Source organism: Aptenodytes patagonicus, chromosome 15 (genome assembly GCF_965638725.1).
Source record: "Aptenodytes patagonicus chromosome 15, bAptPat1.pri.cur, whole genome shotgun sequence".
NCBI lineage: Eukaryota > Metazoa > Chordata > Aves > Sphenisciformes > Spheniscidae > Aptenodytes > Aptenodytes patagonicus.
Window position 1 is genome coordinate 6,945,768 of NC_134963.1, and position 20,668 is coordinate 6,966,435.

Here is a 20,668-nt window from a genome sequence, read left to right on the forward strand (position 1 = left end):
CCGATGGCAGCAGTGCCCCCACTTTTTGGATCAACCGACCTCTGCCAACCTCGCTGAGCACCTCGCAACCCACCGAGCACACTGGCACCCTCCAGTCTGGATTCATTCACGTCTGCAGGAGGGTGTCAGCACCCCAGCCTCCCCTGAGCAGAAAGGGACAAGATGTAGCTGCATTTGTTTAGGGCTTGCTCGGCTCATTACATCACACTCCGAACCAAGCGTGCAGTATGATATAATAAGCCGAGCAAGCCCTAAACAAACGCAGCTACATCTTAGCAGTGGCTCTGTGATAAACTGAGCTGAGACGACAGAGTAACTGCAAAGGTGGAGGGCTTATTTTCACGTGGGAAGGGAAAATAATTTTGCTGGTAGGGAGTACTCCAACCTTGTGGTGAACTGGAAAGTTTCAGCACGTATCCAGCGCAGAATTAAAGCTGTGATCCGAGGTGGGATTCTCTGTAATCCAAAACCCTGCAGGCTTCCTGTAACATAAGGTCCCATTACACAGGATTGTGGACAAATGCTAGAATCCAGGGAAAATTTAATACAGGCGTAACAAACTCCTGTGACATTTATACGACGTTTATTAGTTTATTATTCTACTTCAAGATTATCAAGGCCTGCCACAACACGTGTATTTGATCTCTGGACAATTGTGGACCTCACTGGAAGAGCTGAAGGGACAATGCGAAGTCCCTGTGTTTGGTGGCTGTTAAATCAGCAGAAATCCCCAACCACCCCAAGTTCTGAGCAGGTTTCTTTGGAAACCGAGCGCAGAGGCAGGCAGCAGGTCATTGACTGCATTTCAGGTGTCCACCCACACATGTGTGAAAAGAACATACAAAAAGGGAATAAAATGGGCGGACAGCACTAATATAGACCTAGAGAAGGACCAGGAACAGCAAGCACACTGAGGAGGGTCTCTACACCAAATGTTTTCAGTTGTTTGCGCCAAATCCAAGGAAACAGGATCCTACAGATGCTCTTTGTGAAAAGACAGCACTGCACTCCAAGTTTCTACTTTGGCTTCACACCTCCCCTCCCCCTTGTACCTTTTTTTTTAATTACTTCCTTTCCCTTCCTTTTTTTTTCCACTTTGCCTATTTCCACCCTTTTGCAACAACCCACCCTCCAAGAAGCACGGTACCAACATGACGTTCACAGCCTTTGCACCTCCCATGCATCACACCCTGCCCTGTGCACTGTGCATTACTCTCACCGTGAGCTCCCTGGAGCACGGCCGTGTGCTATTGCACTTGTACAGCCCAGAGACCACCAGGCCCCGCTCCCAGTTTGCCAGTCCTGCCACCAAGCGGGTTATTATTATAATAATAAAGATGAGGAATCGCCTGGTCATTTTCTGGTACTAATGACCCGCTGTGCCCCGGCCCCAGGCAGATGCTTGGCCGGGCCCCCTCAGCCCAGGTGTGCAGTCACCTCAGGGAGCAGGTCCTTCTGAGGGGACTGTCCCCGCGGCACGGCGGCTCCGCCGGCGCCACACGGAGGGTTTCATCTCCCCCTCCCCCCCCGGCCCCACGGAGCGCTTCAGGCTCTGCCACAGCACGAAGGGACCCGGGAGAGGCGCGGGGGAACCCCACGAGGTGACCGGGGCCGGGCAAGCGGCGGCAGCTGGGAAGAGCCCTCGCCTCAGGCGGGCGGGGGACGGGGCGGGGCGGCGGGCGGCGCGCGCCGCTACGGCGCCGCGCCCAGCCCCGCGCGATGACGTCAGGGGCGCACGTGGCCCCCGGGCCCGGCTGCGGGCTCGCGCCGCCGCCGGCAGAGCTCGCGCCGCCGGGTTCGCTGCACCGCGCCATGAGGGTGCAGCTGGAGCGGTGCCGGGGCGAGTGGCGGGAGCTGGAGGAGGAGTTCCGGCAGCTCCAGGTGAGGCCGGGGGTGGCGGGGCTCTGCGCCGGTGCGGTGCAGCGCAGCGCAGCGCAGCGCTGCGCGGCATCGCGGTGCCTCGCCGGGCTTCGCCTTCAGCGCTGCGCCGCGCTGCCCGGCTTCGCGTCCGCTGCTTCTCTCGCGCTGCCCTGCCCTGCCCTGCTTTGCGCTGCCTTCCCCGGCTTTGCTTTGCATCGCTTTGCGCGGCGCTGCACGGGGCGGGGGGCGGCGCCGGGCTCGACCCCTGGGCTCCCCCCGCGCCCTCCCTGCGCGCCCGGCCGCGCTGCCGCAGGCTGGGAGGGGGCCCTGCAGGAGCGGGGCCGGCAGCGCGGGGTGCGCCCCCCCCGGGGGTCCCCTCCGCTGACCCCTTCCCCGGGACGCGCCCGCCTTGGGGCAGCCTCAGCAAGGAGCTCCCAGGGGTGCAGAGAGGCTCATCCCCTCCTCGCTGCGCCCAGGAGAGGCCCCGGGTGGGCTGCTCCCGGCAGGGCCACGCATGCACGACGCCTTTGCCGCAGGCCCGGGGTGCATGCACGAAGCACAGCCGTGTATGGATGCACATCCTTTGCACGGCACCCCAGAAATACTGCTGTGCCCCAGTACCTCCAGGCAGGTGCTACGTGCATACGGGACATCCCAGCCCAAACCACGGCTATGCCCTGTGTATGTCTGAGGCGGCACATGGTGCCGTGGTTCCCGCTGCTAGAGCGAGGCTGGAGAAGGGGGACCTGGCATTTTCTTGCACCCATAGCATGGCACAGGGAGCGACGCGGGTAATGCCTGTGCTGCAGGCAGCATCTAGCCAGAGTTTAATTTCCTGAGGTGGGATATGAGGGACTCCAGTGCTGTTTGTCTGCCTTGCACAAGTGTGTTGAGGGACAGAAGGACCTCGGAGCAGGGGCCGAGTACTGTTTCTGCAAAATGCTTTTACCTCCAGAAACCTTCCCTTCCCTGTATGTCATCAATGCTGTGCCTATACACGTGCTTTAAATCTTTAAGCCAGTTTTAAAACGTTACCGGCTGTTCTCTGCGTGGCTGTTAGCCTCTTTTAGGCTGTTAAACAGAACGTGCACTGCAAAAAAAAGTGTGATTTCCAGATTTAGCTCGTTGTCTTAATTAAAAGTCAGTTCAGGTTGTGTGCTCGTTAGCAGAAGGAAAGGTGGTGGCTGGGTGTTGGGGGGCAGTACTGGGTGGTGTGATTTTGTTGATCACTTGTTTGCTGTGTGTGCTGACCGGCCTTCTCGCCGAGCATGCTGCTTAAGTCTGACCTAAACCACAGCAAAATGTCAATGACTTATCCCTGCCTCGGTTTCCCCAGCTGTAAAAGGGAAGTAGAAATGCTTCTAGATGGGGTGGCAGCTGCTGGTGGCATGAGGTGTCATTGCCCAGTGGTTAGTACTGTAGAGGTGAAAAGTTGGAATAACATCCGTTATCTGAGAACTTCAGGGCTCACAAGTGGAGCTTATATCTGAAGGCGGCATTGCAGAAGAGGGGAACATGGTGCTGTCCTGAGGATGTGACTCTGCTCCAGCTCCGCAAGATGCTGGTGGTGCTTAAATGTGCTTTGAAGGAAGGCTCTGTGCTCTCCAACTGGATTCAAGTCAAACCATGATGTCTTGGGGTAGAAAACCCAACTCTTTAGTAAGAAAGTAGTTCAGTGTGGGTGTCTGCTCATGCTTGCCCTTGCACGTGGCTTTTTGGACACACTCGCAGCATCTCTTGCTCTTGAGGAGCCTCGTTTTCCCGGCAGCAGCTTGAGCCCCCTCCTCCACACCTGCATCACCCCCCTTCAGTGCCCTTTTTGGCTGGCCTGACTCTCATCTCCAGCTGGAAATGCTGGTCCAGGGCGGTGCGGGAGCTGCTGCTCGCGTTTGGAAGGAGCTTCCCATTGGTGTTTTCCAAGGTACTTTGGTCACCCCCACTAAAAGGGTCTCTTGTGCAGTGCCAGCAGGGAAAAAAATTGATGGTGGGCAGATTTTTTGTGTGTCGAGAGCAGTGCCAGCCTCGTGGGGCAAAATGATCTGTTTCACTGCACTCCTGCCCCGCCTCGTAGTTGTAAGTTCTGGGTCAGGGGCTATGTCTTCCTTCTACAGAGGAGGACCTTGGACTCTGGTCACAGCTCCTGCCCCTGATGTCCTGGGTGGCTTCCATGGGGCACTTGGGGCTACGCTTGTATTTGGGGAGCTCCGACTTGAGGGACTTCAAAGAGGCTTATGCTGCTGCGCAGCAGCACTGACCATCCCCTCGGGGCAGCAGGGACCAGCTGTGGGATGGGACTGGGGTACGTTCAGGTTTGCAAAGCATGTCTAACCAGCTACATCGGCAGATTTTTGTTGTTTGGATTGCCAGGGCAGCACCTCATCCCTGGAGCAGCAGCCTGAGAAAGAGCTCGGGGCTGCAGGGCATTGCAGTTTTGGGGCAGGGACATGGGAAAAATGCAAGTTGCCCTGCAACAGCTTTTTAATTTAAACCCTTAAACCAGATTTTGATTAGGAAAAAGCCCTGCAAGGGCTCCCCATGAATGCGGTTTAAGTCCTACAAATGAACAAGTGCTGACCACAAGCAGGGCTGTTGCAAGTGCAATGGAAAATAGACTTCTGAGTACCTGCAGAAAACATCAAGCAGTTGCAGCGCGGGGCTGCCGTGCGGAACTGCTGCCTGCCCTTAGTCTGCGGGCAAATTGGGCAGTGCGATTTCCACTTGCAAACTGGGCAGTCACAGCCCTGGTGCTGTAAATCTTGTAAACTCGGGTGCAGAGACAACTCTGACATCTCCACTGGGAGCTCTTCAACTCGGGGCAAAAATACTCCTCTCCCTGGTGCACGGGTCCCTTGTTTTTCCGTGCGTGTTGTTTCCTACGTGGAGAGTGAGCTGTGGCCAAACCCGACACGCCGGGCAGGTATTTGGCCTGTGGGTTTTATGTGTTAATGTAAAGGCAGTGCTGAGCTCCCTACGCTGCGGGTGGGTCCCCTTTGTAAGCAATTGCCTCTCTTGATGAATAAATAGCTTCACTACTAGCAAATGTTATGTTCTTCTAAATACCAGTGTCATTTTTAAATCATTATCCTGATGTTTTTGGCCAGCAGTAGAATTTACCAGCTCTCAACTCGCCTGTTTGTGTTTCCAATAAATACTTGAACGCTTTTTTTGGCGAAGAACTTCTTACACCCTTTGAACCAGCCTTCTAAAAGATGTTGTTGCGTGACATCTAGAGAAGCAGAAGGAGTTACTGTGCAATCCAGTGAGCCCTGAAGTCCTGCCCATGCTAAGCAAAGCCAAACCAATCCTGAAACGATGAGAGCTGCGGTGTCTGGACATGGTTAGTTTGGTTATTAAGGTTTTTAAATCAGATACCGTAGCTTGTTTTGCATTGCTCCTGGAAATAATGGACAGCTAACAGCCAGGTCCTAATGAGGAGGAGAGCAAAGATTTGCTTTGTATGGTTTACCACCATGTTTATGCTCTGGGAAAACTGGTGGTAATTTTCTGTGGTCGTTGATGTGCCAGTAGATAAAGCAGACGTGCAAATAGCCATTTAACCCATGCCTTCTCTTGGCACTAACTCTGCAAACTCTGTTTTCCAAGCTATTATAGATCTTAAAATTTGCCCAGAGGGCATTGCTTGGTGTCTGGTTAGCCCTTCCTGAGGTCTCCCTGCACTTGGGAAGGTGGTGAAATCATTGCAAAGGGCGGAAAAGCAGAGTGTGTTTATTCCTGAGCAGAGGGAGGTGTGTGAGAGCAGAGGCACCTCTCAGCGGGCTTGTAGTTGGTTACAGCCAGTGAAACACTAATTCAGGGCTTCAGAGGATCAATGAGTTGTGATAAAGAAGTTCCTCTCGAGGAGCATCTAATGCCACAGGGAGGGGATGGGTTAAGCTCTTAGACCAGAGTATGGGGCAGTAGGTTGCTTGAACATAGATGGGGTTGAGATGGCAGTGGTGGCCAGGAGGTGTCTAAACCCCCAGGTGTGGATTTGTAGCTGGTTTTGTGTCTTCCCGCCCCAGTCCTCATCTTTCTTCTTTTTTCCCCAGATTTAATCTGGCTGTGAAATCAGAGCTCCTGCTCTGTGATTTAGCCACCCATTTGATGGGGACAGATTGGGATCAAACAGAGGATTAGGGGCTTCGTTACAGGGTGGGACGGGAACGAGGGGCTCCCGAGTGGGAAAGCTTGTTGGAAAGAGGAAATGAGATGAGCATAGAGAGGATGCTCTTCCTTTTGCAGGAATTTCATTAGTGTCCATTTAAGCCGTGTTGGATCCGTGCTGGTTTGGCATCACCCCTCCCTTGCTTGTTTGCAGGGGTGCCTGTTGACTCCCAAAAAACCAGGGTTTTGCTTGCTTCCTTCAGAGGTGAGGACCAAATACAATGTGTAACCTAGAAGGGCTCTTCCTACCAATCATCTCCTCTTCTCCTGCAGGAAACACACAAAGTTTACAGGCAGAAACTGGAAGAAGTCACCAGTTTGCAGACAGCCTGCAGCAGTTCCATACACCGGCAGAAGAAGACACTGAGGGATCTGAAGCACAGCCTGCAACGGTAACGAGAGACCTGGAGGGTGGAGGAGGCACGAATGGGATGTTTCTCCTTCCCAAAGGGCTGAAATGTTTGGATTTTTAGCATTTTAATACGCAATCTGTGTCATGGTGCTAATTTTGCTCCATATTATTCTTGAGTCACCTCCATCCATCACAGCCAGGTAGAATGTCCGTAACCCCATGAGAGATGGAGTCCTGTAAATAAAGAAGATCTTTGAGGGAGCCTGTGTGGGTTTGCATACTTGCAGTATGTGCCGTACGTTGCAGGACCGTACAGTTTTTGGTCCACGTGTTTTGCTAGGTGAGCAAAGCTTTGCTCTGTAAGCCATGCTGGAAGAGCAGCATCAATCCTTGAACCCGAAGGTATAACTCGCTCCTGGGTGGATTTACAGGAGCTGCTCGGTTGATCCCTGGGAGCCACGAGCTAAATTCCTTGTGTGCAGGTCTGAAAGCACCACCTCCGACACCACGGGTTGCTAACGTCACTGTGCTCTGCTCTCTGTTTTACATTAATTGGTAAAACCGCAGTTTGTCAGTAAATCATCAGCTGCGTGTTTTGTTACATCCTGAAGTATTTCATGCCTGAAGAGCTGCAGCCTCTGCAAGGGCAGTGCCTGAAACCATGCACAAAGTTCCCAAAGTGGAAGGAGTTCCTGCAAGAAAGTACAATGCTCCCTAAGTCCCATGCTAGGGAAGAAGTATGGGATCCTGTCACTGAGCTGAGATGAAAAGAGAAGCTGATTTACAAATGAGCTGGTTGAAATAACCTATAACGGCATAAACCAGGCAGTGAAATAAAATCATGGTAAGCCAAACGGTGCTGCAGAAATACAGGAGCAAAGTGCGCAATGGCATCAATTCATGCAGTTAGCTTTTTAACAGCATGGATTTTATGACAACATTATTTTCCTTTAAATAAAAAGGAAGTAAAAACATGAACGGGAATATCTTGTTTCTGTGTTCTTGCAGGTGCAAGCCTAGAGCGAGTCCTGAAGAGTTTGCTCTCATTCAGGAGATCAGCGCCCAGATCAAGGAGAGGCAAAATGCCTTCTTTGACATGGAAGCCTACTTGCCGAAGAAGAATGGGTACGTGCTTTGCCAGGGGGGCGTGCGCTCCGGGAAAGCTGATTTTTTAAGTGTTTGCAGCAGTGTTGTTCCCGAAGGATAACGTGCATGTTGAAGAAATACATGTAAAACGATTAGTCATAAATCTCTTGCTGAGCTGCTGTGTCAGTTGTACACAGAATTCATTAGCTGGAAGTGTATATAAATGTACTGCGTAGGCAGCACAGGTTTTCCTGTTAAAATAAAAGTAACCCTGCATTGGCGAGAGATTGTGCAATTCACTGTTTCACACTGATGTTTTCCTGTGCTAATTTTTTTTAAGACTAAATCAGCACCAGAACTTTATCTTTTTTTTTTTTTAAAGTAGTGTTTTCAACAGATTTAAAATTTATACTTTGCTTCAAGTGGGGTTGCTAGGACAGACTTCTTTCAGTTGTCAAGGGCTGTGCGATGCTGCAGCCCCTCGGAAGTTTCTATCAGAAACTTTTCTTCCAATTTCTCCCTGTTATTTTTGGTTTTGGACAGTGCACACGACATATCGCCCTTAGACTGTAGTGCAGAAAAGGGACCAGGAAAATAAACCTTTTCTCTAACTCCTTGGAAATGCTGACCAATCTTTCCACGTTTAAATCCTCTTCTGTAGTCTGTCTCTCCAGTTTGCCTTAATTAAAAACCTACAGCAAATGTGGCTGTGGCAGATACGCCGGTCTCTCCAGCTCCCATCTGGGTCATCCTGCGGTGTTCAAATAAAACGACTTACTTGGGTCTGCTCTTGGTTTTTTTGTCTTCCAGCCTGTACTTAAATCTGGTGCTGGGAAACGTGAATGTAACTCTCCTGAGTAACCAAGCAAAGTAAGTGAGCGTTTCCGCGCATGTGAATTTGGGTTTCTCTGGGGCCAGCTGTGGTTAGGGACTGAAGTCCAGAGACGGGAATGGGTTTCTCTTCAATCTGATAAAAGATGAAACGTCGAGGGTGGGCAAGTTGGACAATGACACGGGCCATGCTAACGCTTCGTGTAGCTCCAGTGGATTCTGTCCATCACTTGCCTTTAAGCCCAGCCTGTTGCCTTAATTGTAAGGGGTTTTTTTTGCAATGAAAACTGGTATTGCAACTTCTAGGCATACGGTGCTCTAGAAAATAGGGGGGGGAGAGAGAGAGGTGGGTTGTTTGTTTTTTTTTTAATCTTATGCCAACCCAGAAACCAGCTCTTATGGACTTAAGCCTTTGTCTTGCAGCATAGTGGCTGTGCAGCCTAGATGGACCCTGCAGACAGAACGCTGCCTTTCACCACCGTCCACTGGTTTTCTAAATGTTTCAAGCAAAACCTCTGTCTCTGGGCTTGGCAGGTGGATTTGTATCTTGTTTGAAAAACGTGAAGCCACATTCTGGTAAAACACCCGTTTGTGTCCGTAAACGGCGGCTGTTCCCTTCCAGGTTCGCCTACAAGGACGAGTATGAGAAGTTCAAACTTTATCTGACGATAATCTTGTTACTCGGGGCCGTCGCCTGCAGGTTTATTCTCCACTACAGGTAGGATGTATTTTTACTGTTAGTCAAATATTTTGAATAAAAATGTGCTGGGTTTGAACTAACTTATCTTCTGTTAAGGATGGTGAGACGGGCTCTGGCAGTGTTCAGGCTTTGAGCAGTTGGGACAGCAGGACAGCTTCTGCACCTCTTCTTTAACACTGGCAGGACCTGTATTTTAGCTACTTGCTTTTCCTTGTTTAACTTTTTTTGGAGTCTCTTGTAACTAAGAGAAGTCCAATGTTGTGTTTCCTGATCTGTTGTTTTTCTGGCATCATGCTGTGCTCGGGAACAAGCAGTTGGTTTTGCTCATGGGTTGTCCCAGGCAGGGACCAGCACCGTACTGCAGCTCTGGGGTTGCAAACGCAGCAAGAGAGGATTTCCATGAAATGATCAGACCTGAAACGTTGTCTCTAGGTCATGATAAAGTATCTGAGCACCAACGAGCTTCCACTATTCAGTTTTGCTTTAAAAAACAGGAAGGTGTTGGAGCCGGGCACTTCCACTGAGGTCTCTCTGCGTCTGGGGCGAATGCAGGATCGTATCAAAGAACGATGCTGCCATATACAGAGGCTGCCCCAAATCCCCTTGGCTTCAGGGTTTGCAAATGGCAAAATAAAGGCTTTTTCCCCCCCAGAGTGTAATGCTCTTCTGCTCTTTTAGTTGATTTGGTTTGTATAGATCTCATGGAATCTCCTCATTGAATTAGTCTGGAAATGCCTCTCTAAATTGGATCACCCGCTGCTTCCATGGTGCTTTCTTTCCTTCAGAAGGAATTAATGTCATCTCTGCGTACCTGCTTATCAGCTCAAGATCTGCAGTGTTATATCACGGGGCACTTCCCAGAGGAAAAGACTCTGAGCCCAGCAGTGCTGCCGATGCTCGCGGGTCTGCATGTGGATTAGAGATGTTCAGGACTGGGGCTTCATGTCCATGGCTTACTTGGGCAGGTTTTCATTTGCCCAAGGGGAGGGAGGGAAAATAGGGATTTTTTGAATGTGTCTTTATAATTAACAGGAATTTTTTTTTTTCTTTCCTGTGTGTTTTTTCTGTCTAACAGGGTGACAGATGAAGTGTTTAACTTTCTGTTAGTGTGGTATTACTGCACGCTGACGATACGGGAAAGCATTCTCATTAGCAATGGATCAAGGTACTGTGCCACCTGCAAAAACTATTTAAAGCATGAAATGTCCTTAAAAGAAAAACAAGCAACAAAAGGGGATTCAGCTTCGCACTGAAGACCAGGAAATCCGAGATGCTGATGCCTCTCTGCAGGGTCTGTTGTCCCTGGTCACTTCCAAGGGCAGATGTGGCCACCTGATGTTTGGGGAGGGAGGAGAAGGTGCGGTTTCTAAAAGTCCATAGGCTCTTTGTCCAAAGTGCTGGATGTTCTTGGTAGCTGCGGGTTAGTTGTAGATGTGGTCTGGAGTATAAGTGTCTGTGTGTGGTTTTGGTGAAAGGACCAACCCGAGGTACTGGCTCTGGGCCCTGTGGTTAGTGCGGCTGCCCCACAGCTCACTGCTGCGTCTCCCGAAGCGTTTGACTAAATTACAGTCGTGTCGAGGGCAAGTTGGCAGTTAGGAGAATTGTATAAAGAGCTGGGAACACAAGTAAAACCCTGGGAGAAGTTAACTGAAAGAAACTTACTCCAAGCCCTCTTTTTTTTTATGGCACCTTTAGTATCCTAAGGCAGGGTGGTGAAGTCCTGCTGGTGAATCGCTCCTGGAGCATGTTAGGTCTGGGTCGAGAAGTTGCTCAAGTTTGCACTTGTGTAACTTAACCTCTAGTCTGGTGTTAGATTTTAGCAATAACCTGATGGTTGCATGTCCCTGGTTTTCATCATCCAGATAGGCTGGCACAGGGAAATGGCAGCAATTGCCACGTCTCTTCCCAGGCATGAGTCTGCATGTCGGTTTGCAGCTGGGTGAGTGGTGGCTGCTGCTGCTCCTTGTTGCATTAATTAATTGGGCTTCTAATGTGTCTTGTTTGCCACCTTTTGTGCAGCCAGCATCGTGTTAGCCCAGCTTCATGCACTCATTCCTGCTCTGAATGCCGCACAGAGAACTTGTACGCTCCTTTGTAGTGGTGCTTGTATGGGGGTGGACCAGCACTTGCATTAGTGGCAGGAGTCAGTGTTGTCCTAATTAAGTGGCAATGCCTAACGATCAGCTGGGAGCAGCTCATGGCTCCTTGTTTCAGCCAGTCTCTTCCCTCTCTGAAGCCAGTTGCTTCCATGATCTCCTCGAAATGGGGATGGGAGGGAGCGTTTCTGGGAGTCTTGTCTCAGCATTGAGTCTGGGAGTCTTGTCTCCTCGAAATGGGGATGGGAGGGAGCGTTTCTGGGAGTCTTGTCTCAGCATTGCCAGCGGGATGCTTGTGGTCCCCACTCCTGATGCGAGGGGGGGTTTGTGCCTGGAGGCAGACACCGATGTGGCATGTGCGGGAAAATCAGGGCCCTCCTGCTTTGCCCAGGAGCAAAATCTTAAAAATGTGCTGATTTCTGGGAGCTGCTCAAGGACACAGTTCCCAGCGCTGGCTGCGGGCAGCAGGGATGAAGCAGTCTCTTGTGCAAGCACGGCTGTCCCCAGGGCTGCTGTGGGCGGGATGTCTTGTTTTGGGGTGCTTTCCAGAGAGGGGGGTATCGCTGTGGGGCCAGAGACAAAGAGGAAAAAACCGAGCATGGAGATGTAAAGTCGCTTGCCCGAGGCCAGCAGAGAAACCTCTGAGCCTGGGCTCGCTGCATCTACAGAGGTGGGTCACAGTGGCTCGGTGCTCTCTTGTGTTAGAGGTCGCACACCTTTGGAAATGCCACGTATTAACCCATCGTGTTGGCTTAGTTTCCAAAGCAGCGCCGTCCCTGGGGCAGCTCTGCACTTCTTGATTCTGCCTCGCTACAGCCTTTGCTCACTTTACTGTAATTTTGTGAGCTTTCTGCAGCATTTGTGTATGAAAGAAACAGCCACCTCATAGGAAGGACTTGGAAATGTCACTTATTTGCATGGCACAAAAAAAAAAAAAGGGTGTGTGGGCTGAAACTTGTGCATCATTAGTCACCACAGTACCTCGTGCTATGGGGACTGCTGCTTCTCACTGTGCTGGGGAGCTTGTGGGAGCACGCGAGATGTGCCCTGGTCCTGAGACTCCCTCCAGCAGCCGTGGATTTGTGCCCCCAACTAAGCCATATTGTCAGGACAGTGCTCCACAGCACCCCTTTCGCTTGAGTTGGGCTATCTGTTTTCTTCCCTGCCCCCACTCCTCCCCCAAGTCAGGATCTTTTTTTTTTCTTTGTCTTTAAAGCCAGACTTACAATGCTAAAATCCATGTTTCTCATCTAACTGTCACGTTTTTTCTGTTCAGGATCAAAGGCTGGTGGGTGTCTCATCACTATGTCTCCACGTTCCTGTCTGGAGTAATGTTAACGTGGTGAGTCTGCTCTCGCCTGCTCGAGGTGCTTCAAGCCTGTTGCAAAGTGTTTGCATCATCTAAGCATTTAAATCCAGTGTGACCATGAAGCTGTGGCCGCACTGGCACATGGAGAAGCGTCAGACTCAGTATTTGTCTGATGTTACAGATGTTTTCAATGATAAATACAACACTGCAAGTTTGTATTTGCATTGCTGATTTAAAAAAAAAAACCCAAACCCTAAGCCATAGTTGCGCTGGTGGTAGCAAAATCTCTGCAAGTCTCCCCATTTCTGTCTCTGTGTAACTAAGCAAACAAGCAGCACTTTGCTTTAGAGGGAGGACACCACAAAATGAATCTGTTTGGTCCCTTTACTGAACCTAGATTAAAAACCGAGTATAAAGCCAAAAATGCAAGTTACCTTCCAGCAGGTGGTGACGTTGGTCAAACAACGCAGCGATGCTCCCCGCGTATGGCCCCTGTGCATCCTGTCTCAACTTTGGCATGAACTGATTAGTTAATAATTAAAAATTGTTTTAAAACAACAAATGTTTCTGCTCCTGAATCTGTAAGGGGATGACATAGTGGCTGGAGCAGAAGGTCCCCTGTCCTCTGTCTATCCTGAATTACCCTTAGGATAAGGAGCACAACCACCCCCTGCTCCACCGCTTGGATTCTTGATGCAGACGCTGCTGAACAGCTTTGATTGCTGCCTAGAAAAAACTGTGATAAGCAAATGAATAAGAGGGGGCAGCATTCATGCACATTTGAGAGGGGAAGCCTAATCAATTAGAGCATTTTGTACAGGCCAGATTTGTGATGTGCGGCTGTAGCACCCTTTCTGGGCTCCCGATGGGGTGGAGCAGGCTGGGTACGAGCTGCTTGCTTCGTTTGCTGACGGGATCTGGCTTGGCGGTGAAGGGGAAGGGCACTGCATCATATGCTTTTTACCAAACAAATAGACCTCCTTTGTATTTTGCTTTCAGGCCAGATGGACTCATGTATCAAATGTTTCGCAGTCAATTTTTAGCATTTTCAATATTTCAGAGTGAGTATATCTTACCTTGCTAATTCACGGGATAAAATAGTTTTGTATCTTATGTGCTTAGAAGAAAACACTTCTGCTTGGTAAATCACTGGAGTATTAAACTGTGCAAATATAAACCATACCATGCAAATACACAATGTACAAATATAGACAATAACTAACATGCTGTTGGATTAAACATTATTAAAATAGTTTTTTACATTTATCCTATTTCTGAATAGCCAATGCAATGATGTTCTCTCTCTCCTTCTCCAGGTTGTGTTCAGTTCCTACAGTATTATTATCAAAGGGGCTGCCTTTATAGACTCCGTGCTTTGGGGGAGAGAAACCACTTGGACCTTACAGTAGGTGAGGTTTTCTGCAATACTTGGTTTGCAAAGGTTTTGCGCAGGTTTTAGATGCAGCGATAGGGAGAGGGCTGTGTGGCCTTCCGAGAGCGAGCTTTGCAGAGCTGCCACCCCCCTGCCCTGCTGCCTGTGTCCTATGGCAGGAAGGGGAGAGAGGCTTTTATCCCCCTCCTCGGGTCCTGTGGGTCAGGAGCAGAGGGATCTGATCTCTGTCAGCTCTTGAGTGGATTAAGATGGAGGTTTTGGTCATCCCCATCTTCATCCTCCTCCCATTACCACACCTTCAAGTATGGTTATTGCGGAGCAGGACAGGAATAGCCCTTATGGGGTGGTCTGGGTGAGGAGGGCTGCAGCTTGGGTCCTGGCTCTTCTGTGCTCAGTCTGCCTCTTCTGTTAACCTTTTCCAGAAGGATTTCAGTCCTGGATGTGGCGGGGGCTGACGTTTCTCCTTCCCTTCTTGTTCTTCGGGCACGTAAGTTGGGCGATCCTGTTCCTCCCTCTGCGGCGTGGGGCCTGGGAGGGTCTGCCGCTGCAGTTGCAGCACCATAAAAAGGTGCTATGGATCACACACACCTGTGGCAAATGTTTCTAAGTTTTTTTGCTAGTAATGGAACAGCTTTTTTTTCCTTTTTAGTTCTGGCAGCTGTATAATGCAATCACACTTTTCGGATTGTCGAGGCATAAGGAGTGCAAAGAATGGCAGGTGGGTGTTGGTTCTGCTCAGAAAAAGCACGGAGCAGGGGAGGGGGGGTATTTAACCACATTCTTAAAGATATCTGGGCATCTGACCCCATCTAAATATCTCAGGATGATGTGGCACAGAGGCTATACAAGAGAACTCAAAATAAATGTGAGTTACTGTAGGGAAACTTGCACCCACGGGTGACCACACAAACTGAAAGGCAGAGGATGTAGGAGGAAGAAAATACATGTGGGTAAATATCTCTCCATATTGTTTGTGTATATGGGCATTTAATAGCAATAACTGCTGAACTGCTGGTGGTTCTTTATGGCTGATCCATGGGTTACACATACAAAAATATGATGACAAAAAACCGATGGCAGTGAATCACTTTAAAAACATATTATCCACTTTATTACCCTACTTTTAGGGATCCTTCCACTTGTTTTCTCAGTTGCTGTCAGCCATCAAACATGTCTATCCATTTTCCAGCTATACAGTTGCTCCTGTAGATCCAGATTGGACCACATCACGCGTGCAGCGGTGCAGATAATCTGATGGTCTTTATTTTGGTCAGATCTTGCTGTAGCTGGTGTGCTCACTTTGTTCACTGGCTTAACAGGAGGAACACAGCTTCTGCAGAAACGTGTCGTCCCCCATGCCCGTGCCAGTGCTGTTCAGTGGAAGTCATTGTCACATAATGTTAATCCATTAGATTAGGCTTAATGATTTGATTTTACTGTCTGGTAGAGTCCACCTATGTTGAGTATAATCCATGTTGTAATACTAAAAAGTACTAAATGCTACTTAAATGATGATAAAAATATACTTCCCGTTAACCCACACAGCTGGATGTGTGGATGTATATTTGGCTACGATCTCTCCTCATGTGCTAACACATCCTTGGACTTGCCAACCAAGCACCATCACAGCTCGCTTAAATGTGGCCCAAGCAATACAATACCCTCAGCTCTCGCCTTTTTTTCTCCTCCTTCTCCCATCTTAGGTTTTTGTGTTGGCGTTCACGTTTCTGCTGCTTTTCCTTGGGAACTTCCTCACTACTCTCAAAGTGGTGCACACTAAACTCCAGAAAAACAAAGACAAAATGAAGAAGCTGTGAAACCCCCCCCCTCCCTGGGGTGCTGGCTGCCGTCCCTCCGCCCGCAGCAGGATGGATCCTGCCATAAACCCCAGCTATGCCGTGGACGGGCTCGGAAGCACTCATCCGTTCCCGTGTTTGGCGAAGGATACGGACTCTGCCAGTACAGACTCAGTATTACGCAAGCATGGCTCTCCAGTCTGTGGTCCTGCTATTTATGTATATTTAATACAAAATGTGTTTGCTTTTTGTTTTTTTCTGTATATAGAGCAGCATGAACCTGCCCGGCGAAGCACCAGCATTGGGAGAATGTAGGATCTACTGTAATTCCAGTTCTGGAATGATATTTAACACTTTCCGGTCTTATTATTTAAATTCTGGGTATTGGATTTGCAAAGGTTTATGAACACTCCAGGTTGATCAGTAATACAGACCGAATGCTGTTTTTTAAAGGCATTTGTTTAAGGCATATTTTCAGTGGCAATACTAACCTGTGTGTACTGTGAAAAAAAAAAAAAATGCCCATCTTTGTACCATTCTGCTGCTATATACACTTTTAAAAAGCTATTTAAAGAAGAGAAATCCTCTTTTGAAAACAAAAACAAGCAAGCAAAACCAGTTGTTAAATGGCAGGGAAGTCTGCTAGCCCTCTTCCAGGGAGACCAGGTCATCTGTCCAGGCCTGGAAAAGACCTAAAATAAACTGTTCAATATGCAGCTGCTTCAGCCCCTTTTTAATAACAAATACACTGCCCTTCGGGTTGTTTTTTCGAGACACTGTTTTTCCTTAAAATGGCCTTGATCAGTGGCAATAAGTGCAGTTGCACTTCGGTTTCTGTTTTCGGTATTTTTTGCTCCCAGTGCCGTTCTGGAAAGGGGACGACAGGCTCAGCAGAAATATTAAATACTTTCTTTAGATGCTGCGCTTGTACCAATAGTTAAGAGAATGTAAACACTCGTTTAGGAGGATGGCAGAGGACAAATACTGACTGCCATCCTTGTGCTGCTTGAACTTAAACTTACTCATTCAAATAAGCTTGTTTTGGGTGCTGTAACATCTGTACCTCCTAAGGCCAGCTGCAGCATTGTGAGCTGCTTTAGGCAGCGTCTTTCCCAGCGGTGAAGGCTTCCTTTGAGCTAGCACAAAGCCCAAATTGGGCACGTGCTTTGGCAGCATGTGATCTGAAAATGATGCCCTTCTCCCAGTAAGCGTGCTCATGAAGAAATACAGATGCACTACAGACTTGAAATGGTTTCATCAGTTCTTCTGTTGCTGCAAGGCTAGCAAAATTACCTTTACGGTGTCGCTGTCCTGTGGGCATGAACAATAAACTGCAATTTGCATATTTTGAACAACTTTCACACTAGCTGGGCTGTATCTTGCTACGTTAACTTTTGACTTCTGCATACCCTGCGGGGTTGGGTTTTTTTATCCTTTGAACTCTCCATTTATGAAATGTAAATTGTTTTATTTTGAGAGCGATGCTGGAACCTGCTGGATCTGAGCAGTGGACCTGGTTCTCCAGGGGTGGGGAGCTCTGCACGTGGTGAGTAACTTGAGTTCTGCAGCATGAGAAACTCAGATTAAAAAAGCTAGAAAGATTCCTGCTGTGGAGCTGAGGGTAGACGTGGTAACTTCCTGCGCGTTGATGTTTCAGTTTTGTACTGGGTAAGGTGAAGGGTGGTTCTGTGTCTTTTACTGACAAATGTCTTCTCGTGGAGAAAGGGCTGCACAATTCTTCAAGATTTTTCTGTACTCAAAGATGTGCACGAACTTGTAATTTTTTTTTTAATTTTCCATTTTAAGCTCGTAGGGATTCGCAAACCTTAATTAAATCAAAACAAGTTAGGGGAAGAAAAAAAGTAAGATTTCAAGGATCAAGATCTCTTTACCCTGCATGTAAAATAATAATGATGGCTCACTCCAAAACAGAGTTTTTCACCAGCTGGTCATGTAACTAGCAGAGGATAAAGTTGCATGAAATGTGTATGATGTACAGTTACCAGGCTCTACGTGCAATGTTAGTCTAACAGACTCCTGGCATGCACCGCCTAAACTTTTTGGCAAAAGGTTGTGTCTTGTTACCGTTAATGGAAGTCCTGTGTATTCTCCCTTAGGATGGGCTGTCATTTGCCTTACACAGAAAGCTTTCAGCAACACCTGTACTGCAGAAACCTCCTTCCCCGTCAAGGGTTTGGTTTATGATGACTACAAACTAGTGATTGCACCTGAAATCCAAGATCTCGCTGCATGAGGATGTGCAAAAGAACTAGGAGATTTGAGGCACATGTACTAGGTTGGGCAGTGGGAGCATCCCTCAGCCTCAAACAGACGACTGACACCTTCATCACAAAAGGGAAAATTTTCATTTATAGCAGTAGAGATGATTTCATCAGTTAATGAACATGAGTTAAGTATTTCCCCTAGCATGCACCGATATTTGCATCTGTCATGTATTAAACAAGCTATATGTTTATTGTAAAACTGCCTTTACATTACACATGGCGTACTGCTTAGAGGACTTTGAGTGCTGTAAATTAAGTATTTTCCATTATATTCCATTTCTGAATTGGAGCAACCAATGTATTTCCATTGATAAATACCACTTTCAATATAAATACCACTGCTCTAAAGGAGCAGCTCTGCAAAGCTGGCCCAGTGGTACAGGGGCAGTAGTGGATGCTCTGTCTGTGCACTCGGGTGGCAGCTTGAGGCTAACTCATACCACTGCCATCAAGTAAATTAATTTGAAAATGTTAAGACAACTTCATTTCTGTCTCTTCAAAGGTGCCTGATATGCTTCTTCTAAAAGACGTGGGTTTTCTGCTTGAAAAAGACAGTAAATTGTAGCTATAACATGCCACAATTATTTTGCAGAGGAAAAAAACCCACTAATTAAGTCATGCAGTAGCAGTCATTGTCCGTTGCAATTTAAATAGTGAGTCCGAGACCTGACTGGTGGTCGTTTGCAGTTAGGAGCAAAAGCCAGATGGACAAAGGCATGCAGCATTGATTAGCCTTGATAAAGAGCTTTGAAAACTTTGTGAGAGCAGTGCAATGAAAGTGCAAAAACACTAAAAATAATTAAAATTTGAAAATAAAAGTCGTTTTAGGAATACAAACATGTAATGACAAAAAAAAGGTCTTTAAAGTTATACTGTTTTTAAAATCTGAATCACTTTGCTCTCGTGCAGTCCATGCTCTCTTGCAGTCCCAATCATAACACTGAGCACACTGTCTGTTTCTTTTGGCGCTTGGCTTTTTTCATGGCATTCAGTGCAATGGTTGTTGCTTCTTTAAAAACATTTTCTATGTTTTCACGACACTTTGCTGAGCACTCCAGATAAACTTCTGCATTAATCTGCCGACAAGCTGCTTCACCCTGGAAAGAACAAAAGGTAAGAAAAGATGTAAACCCAATGTATGAGAAAGAAGGTGAGATGGGCAAGAAAGGGAATTATTTTGTACATCTTTGTATCGTGAGGTCAGGAAGAAAGAAGCTGCCTCTGAGTATAGTGCTAGAGTGTAAATGACATTGGTAATAAACTGTGAGGCACTGTTAAATAAGCTAGTTTTTTTTCCTCTATGCCTGGCCTAGCAGTTCAGTGCATTAGAGACTCTGAGATGCAGACTGCTGATAGTGTAAAAATATTCTCAGTATTAAATTTATTTAAAGAAATGCTAGGGTAGATACTCAAGTGAGGATATGCTGCCTACACAGGGATATTTTTTTCAGGCCTGACCTTAACTATTATGTGATGTCACCTTTAGTATTGAATGTCACGTGCAAAAGCAGAATCTGGACCAATGTCTTGCTGGTGCACATGCAGGAACCCTAACTTTTGCTTTGGAGCATCACAATGGCTCAGCCGAAATCCTCGTATACACAAATGGGCGTCTGTGTTTCCCAACCTCACCCAAATGCATGCAACGGGAATAGACTAGAATCTAAAAACATTTGCATGCAATCCTGGTTGCGCGAAATCACTACAGACAAAACACAGTGATTTCTTACTTTGCTTGTGATCCTTTTATTGTCATTGCAGAGTCAGCCCCCAGTTTTGAACACCTGTGAGCCCTGGAGTGTGAATTCCAGGTCTGCAACCCACAGCTCACAAACTCCGCATTTATTCGTTATAAACCCTGGGAGTGGGGTCACTTGAGCACTCGGGCTTCTATATGGAGGGGGGGTTTCTTCAGCATATTTAAGCAAAGTCTGTCTCCTTCCAGTTGTTTGCAAGCTGCAGTGCTGGCAGATACTGTTCAGCTCCTTTGTGCCTGGCATTGGAAGCATCACGTCGTGTGACTCAAGATGCCATCAGCTGTAAAAGACTGAGGTAGTGTATATTTAAGGGGAGAAAAACCAAGTGGGAGGGCTCACATAGGAGACAAAGTTTGTACATCATGTGGGCCCTGGAATTTAATTGCATGAGGCCTCAGCAGACTGGCCAAAAGTGTCTGTTGCTTGCCCTGAACCTCACGTGTGAGTGTGATGAAGGGAGTTACTAATGCAAATGAGGGACAATCTGCAGCTGTTCACAAAGCGACAGGACGGGCATCTCATCTCGTGCGCAAGGAAGACAAGCTAAAAGTCCCAGCGTGGTTTAGTGGTGATGCAATTGCAGTTTCTTTTCATGATGTTTAGAAGAAGTAGTGATTCATTCAAGGTCTTAGTGCACTTAACCTCGTTCTCCGGACTTGTCTCAAACAGTTCGAAAGCTGCTGTTCTTGCTCTGCGATGAGAGGAGAAGGGTGGCTTTGTAGTTTAAAAAAAAAAAGCAGAAGACCAGAGCAGAAAGGTCTTGTGTGACATGGGACGAGCTGTTCCACCACTGACTGTTTCTCTTGTACCTAGGACAGCTATGCCTGTCTTGTAACACTAGTTATAAGTCTTGCTGCTTTGTAATACTTAAATTGAAAACATTTGATAATATCTATTTTTTTTAAGATTACTTTAGAGACTTCAAAGAAAAGCCTCTTATGTTAGAGAAGCCTTGCAGATGCTTTTGCTATTGTCCTTGAAAGGATTTATTTTTAAATAGGGTTTGCAAAACACATTTTTTCCAGAACAGTCAATATTT

At 47.7% G+C, this 20,668-nt stretch overlaps 2 protein-coding genes across 8 annotated transcripts in view; one reads left to right on the plus strand and one right to left on the minus strand.

Annotated features, from left to right (window-relative positions):
- Window positions 1-1,766: 1,766 nt before the first annotated feature.
- TMEM120B (transmembrane protein 120B) lies at window positions 1,767-16,953 on the plus strand. 2 transcript variants are annotated; one of them, XM_076352650.1, is made up of 12 exons: window positions 1,767-1,881; window positions 6,298-6,416; window positions 7,385-7,501; window positions 8,273-8,332; window positions 8,916-9,011; window positions 10,069-10,158; window positions 12,366-12,431; window positions 13,398-13,459; window positions 13,715-13,807; window positions 14,214-14,278; window positions 14,441-14,513; window positions 15,495-16,953. In XM_076352650.1, exons 1-12 carry the CDS (start codon window positions 1,813-1,815, stop codon window positions 15,569-15,571), a joined length of 987 nt encoding a protein of 328 aa, XP_076208765.1. In that variant the 5' UTR covers window positions 1,767-1,812; the 3' UTR covers window positions 15,572-16,953. The 2 variants fall into 2 exon arrangements, with proteins under 2 accessions (XP_076208765.1, XP_076208764.1); XM_076352649.1 differs by having other exon boundaries at window positions 14,441-14,509.
- A 986-nt stretch (window positions 16,954-17,939) lies between these two features.
- Window positions 17,940-20,668, minus strand: part of RHOF (ras homolog family member F, filopodia associated) — a 28,871-nt gene continuing 26,142 nt past the window's right edge. For 3 of the 6 annotated variants that reach the window (XM_076352652.1, XM_076352651.1, XM_076352654.1), the window contains one exon: window positions 17,940-18,969. In XM_076352652.1, the coding sequence (XP_076208767.1) occupies window positions 18,805-18,969 (165 nt within the window). In that variant the 3' untranslated portion in view covers window positions 17,940-18,804. The other 3 variants (XR_012996537.1, XM_076352655.1, XM_076352656.1) reach the window with 3 other exon arrangements.

Bases quoted from the DNA above. Each gene is read 5' to 3' on its own strand.
- TMEM120B (XM_076352649.1), top strand. From the start codon at position 1,813: ATGAGGGTGCAGCTGGAGCGGTGCCGGGGCGAGTGGCGGGAGCTGGAG. The intron at 6,417-7,384 runs GTAACGAGAGAC...GTGTTCTTGCAG, and splicing joins CTGAAGCACAGCCTGCAACG to GTGCAAGCCTAGAGCGAGTC. The intron at 14,279-14,440 runs GTAAGTTGGGCG...TTTCCTTTTTAG, and splicing joins CCTTCTTGTTCTTCGGGCAC to TTCTGGCAGCTGTATAATGC.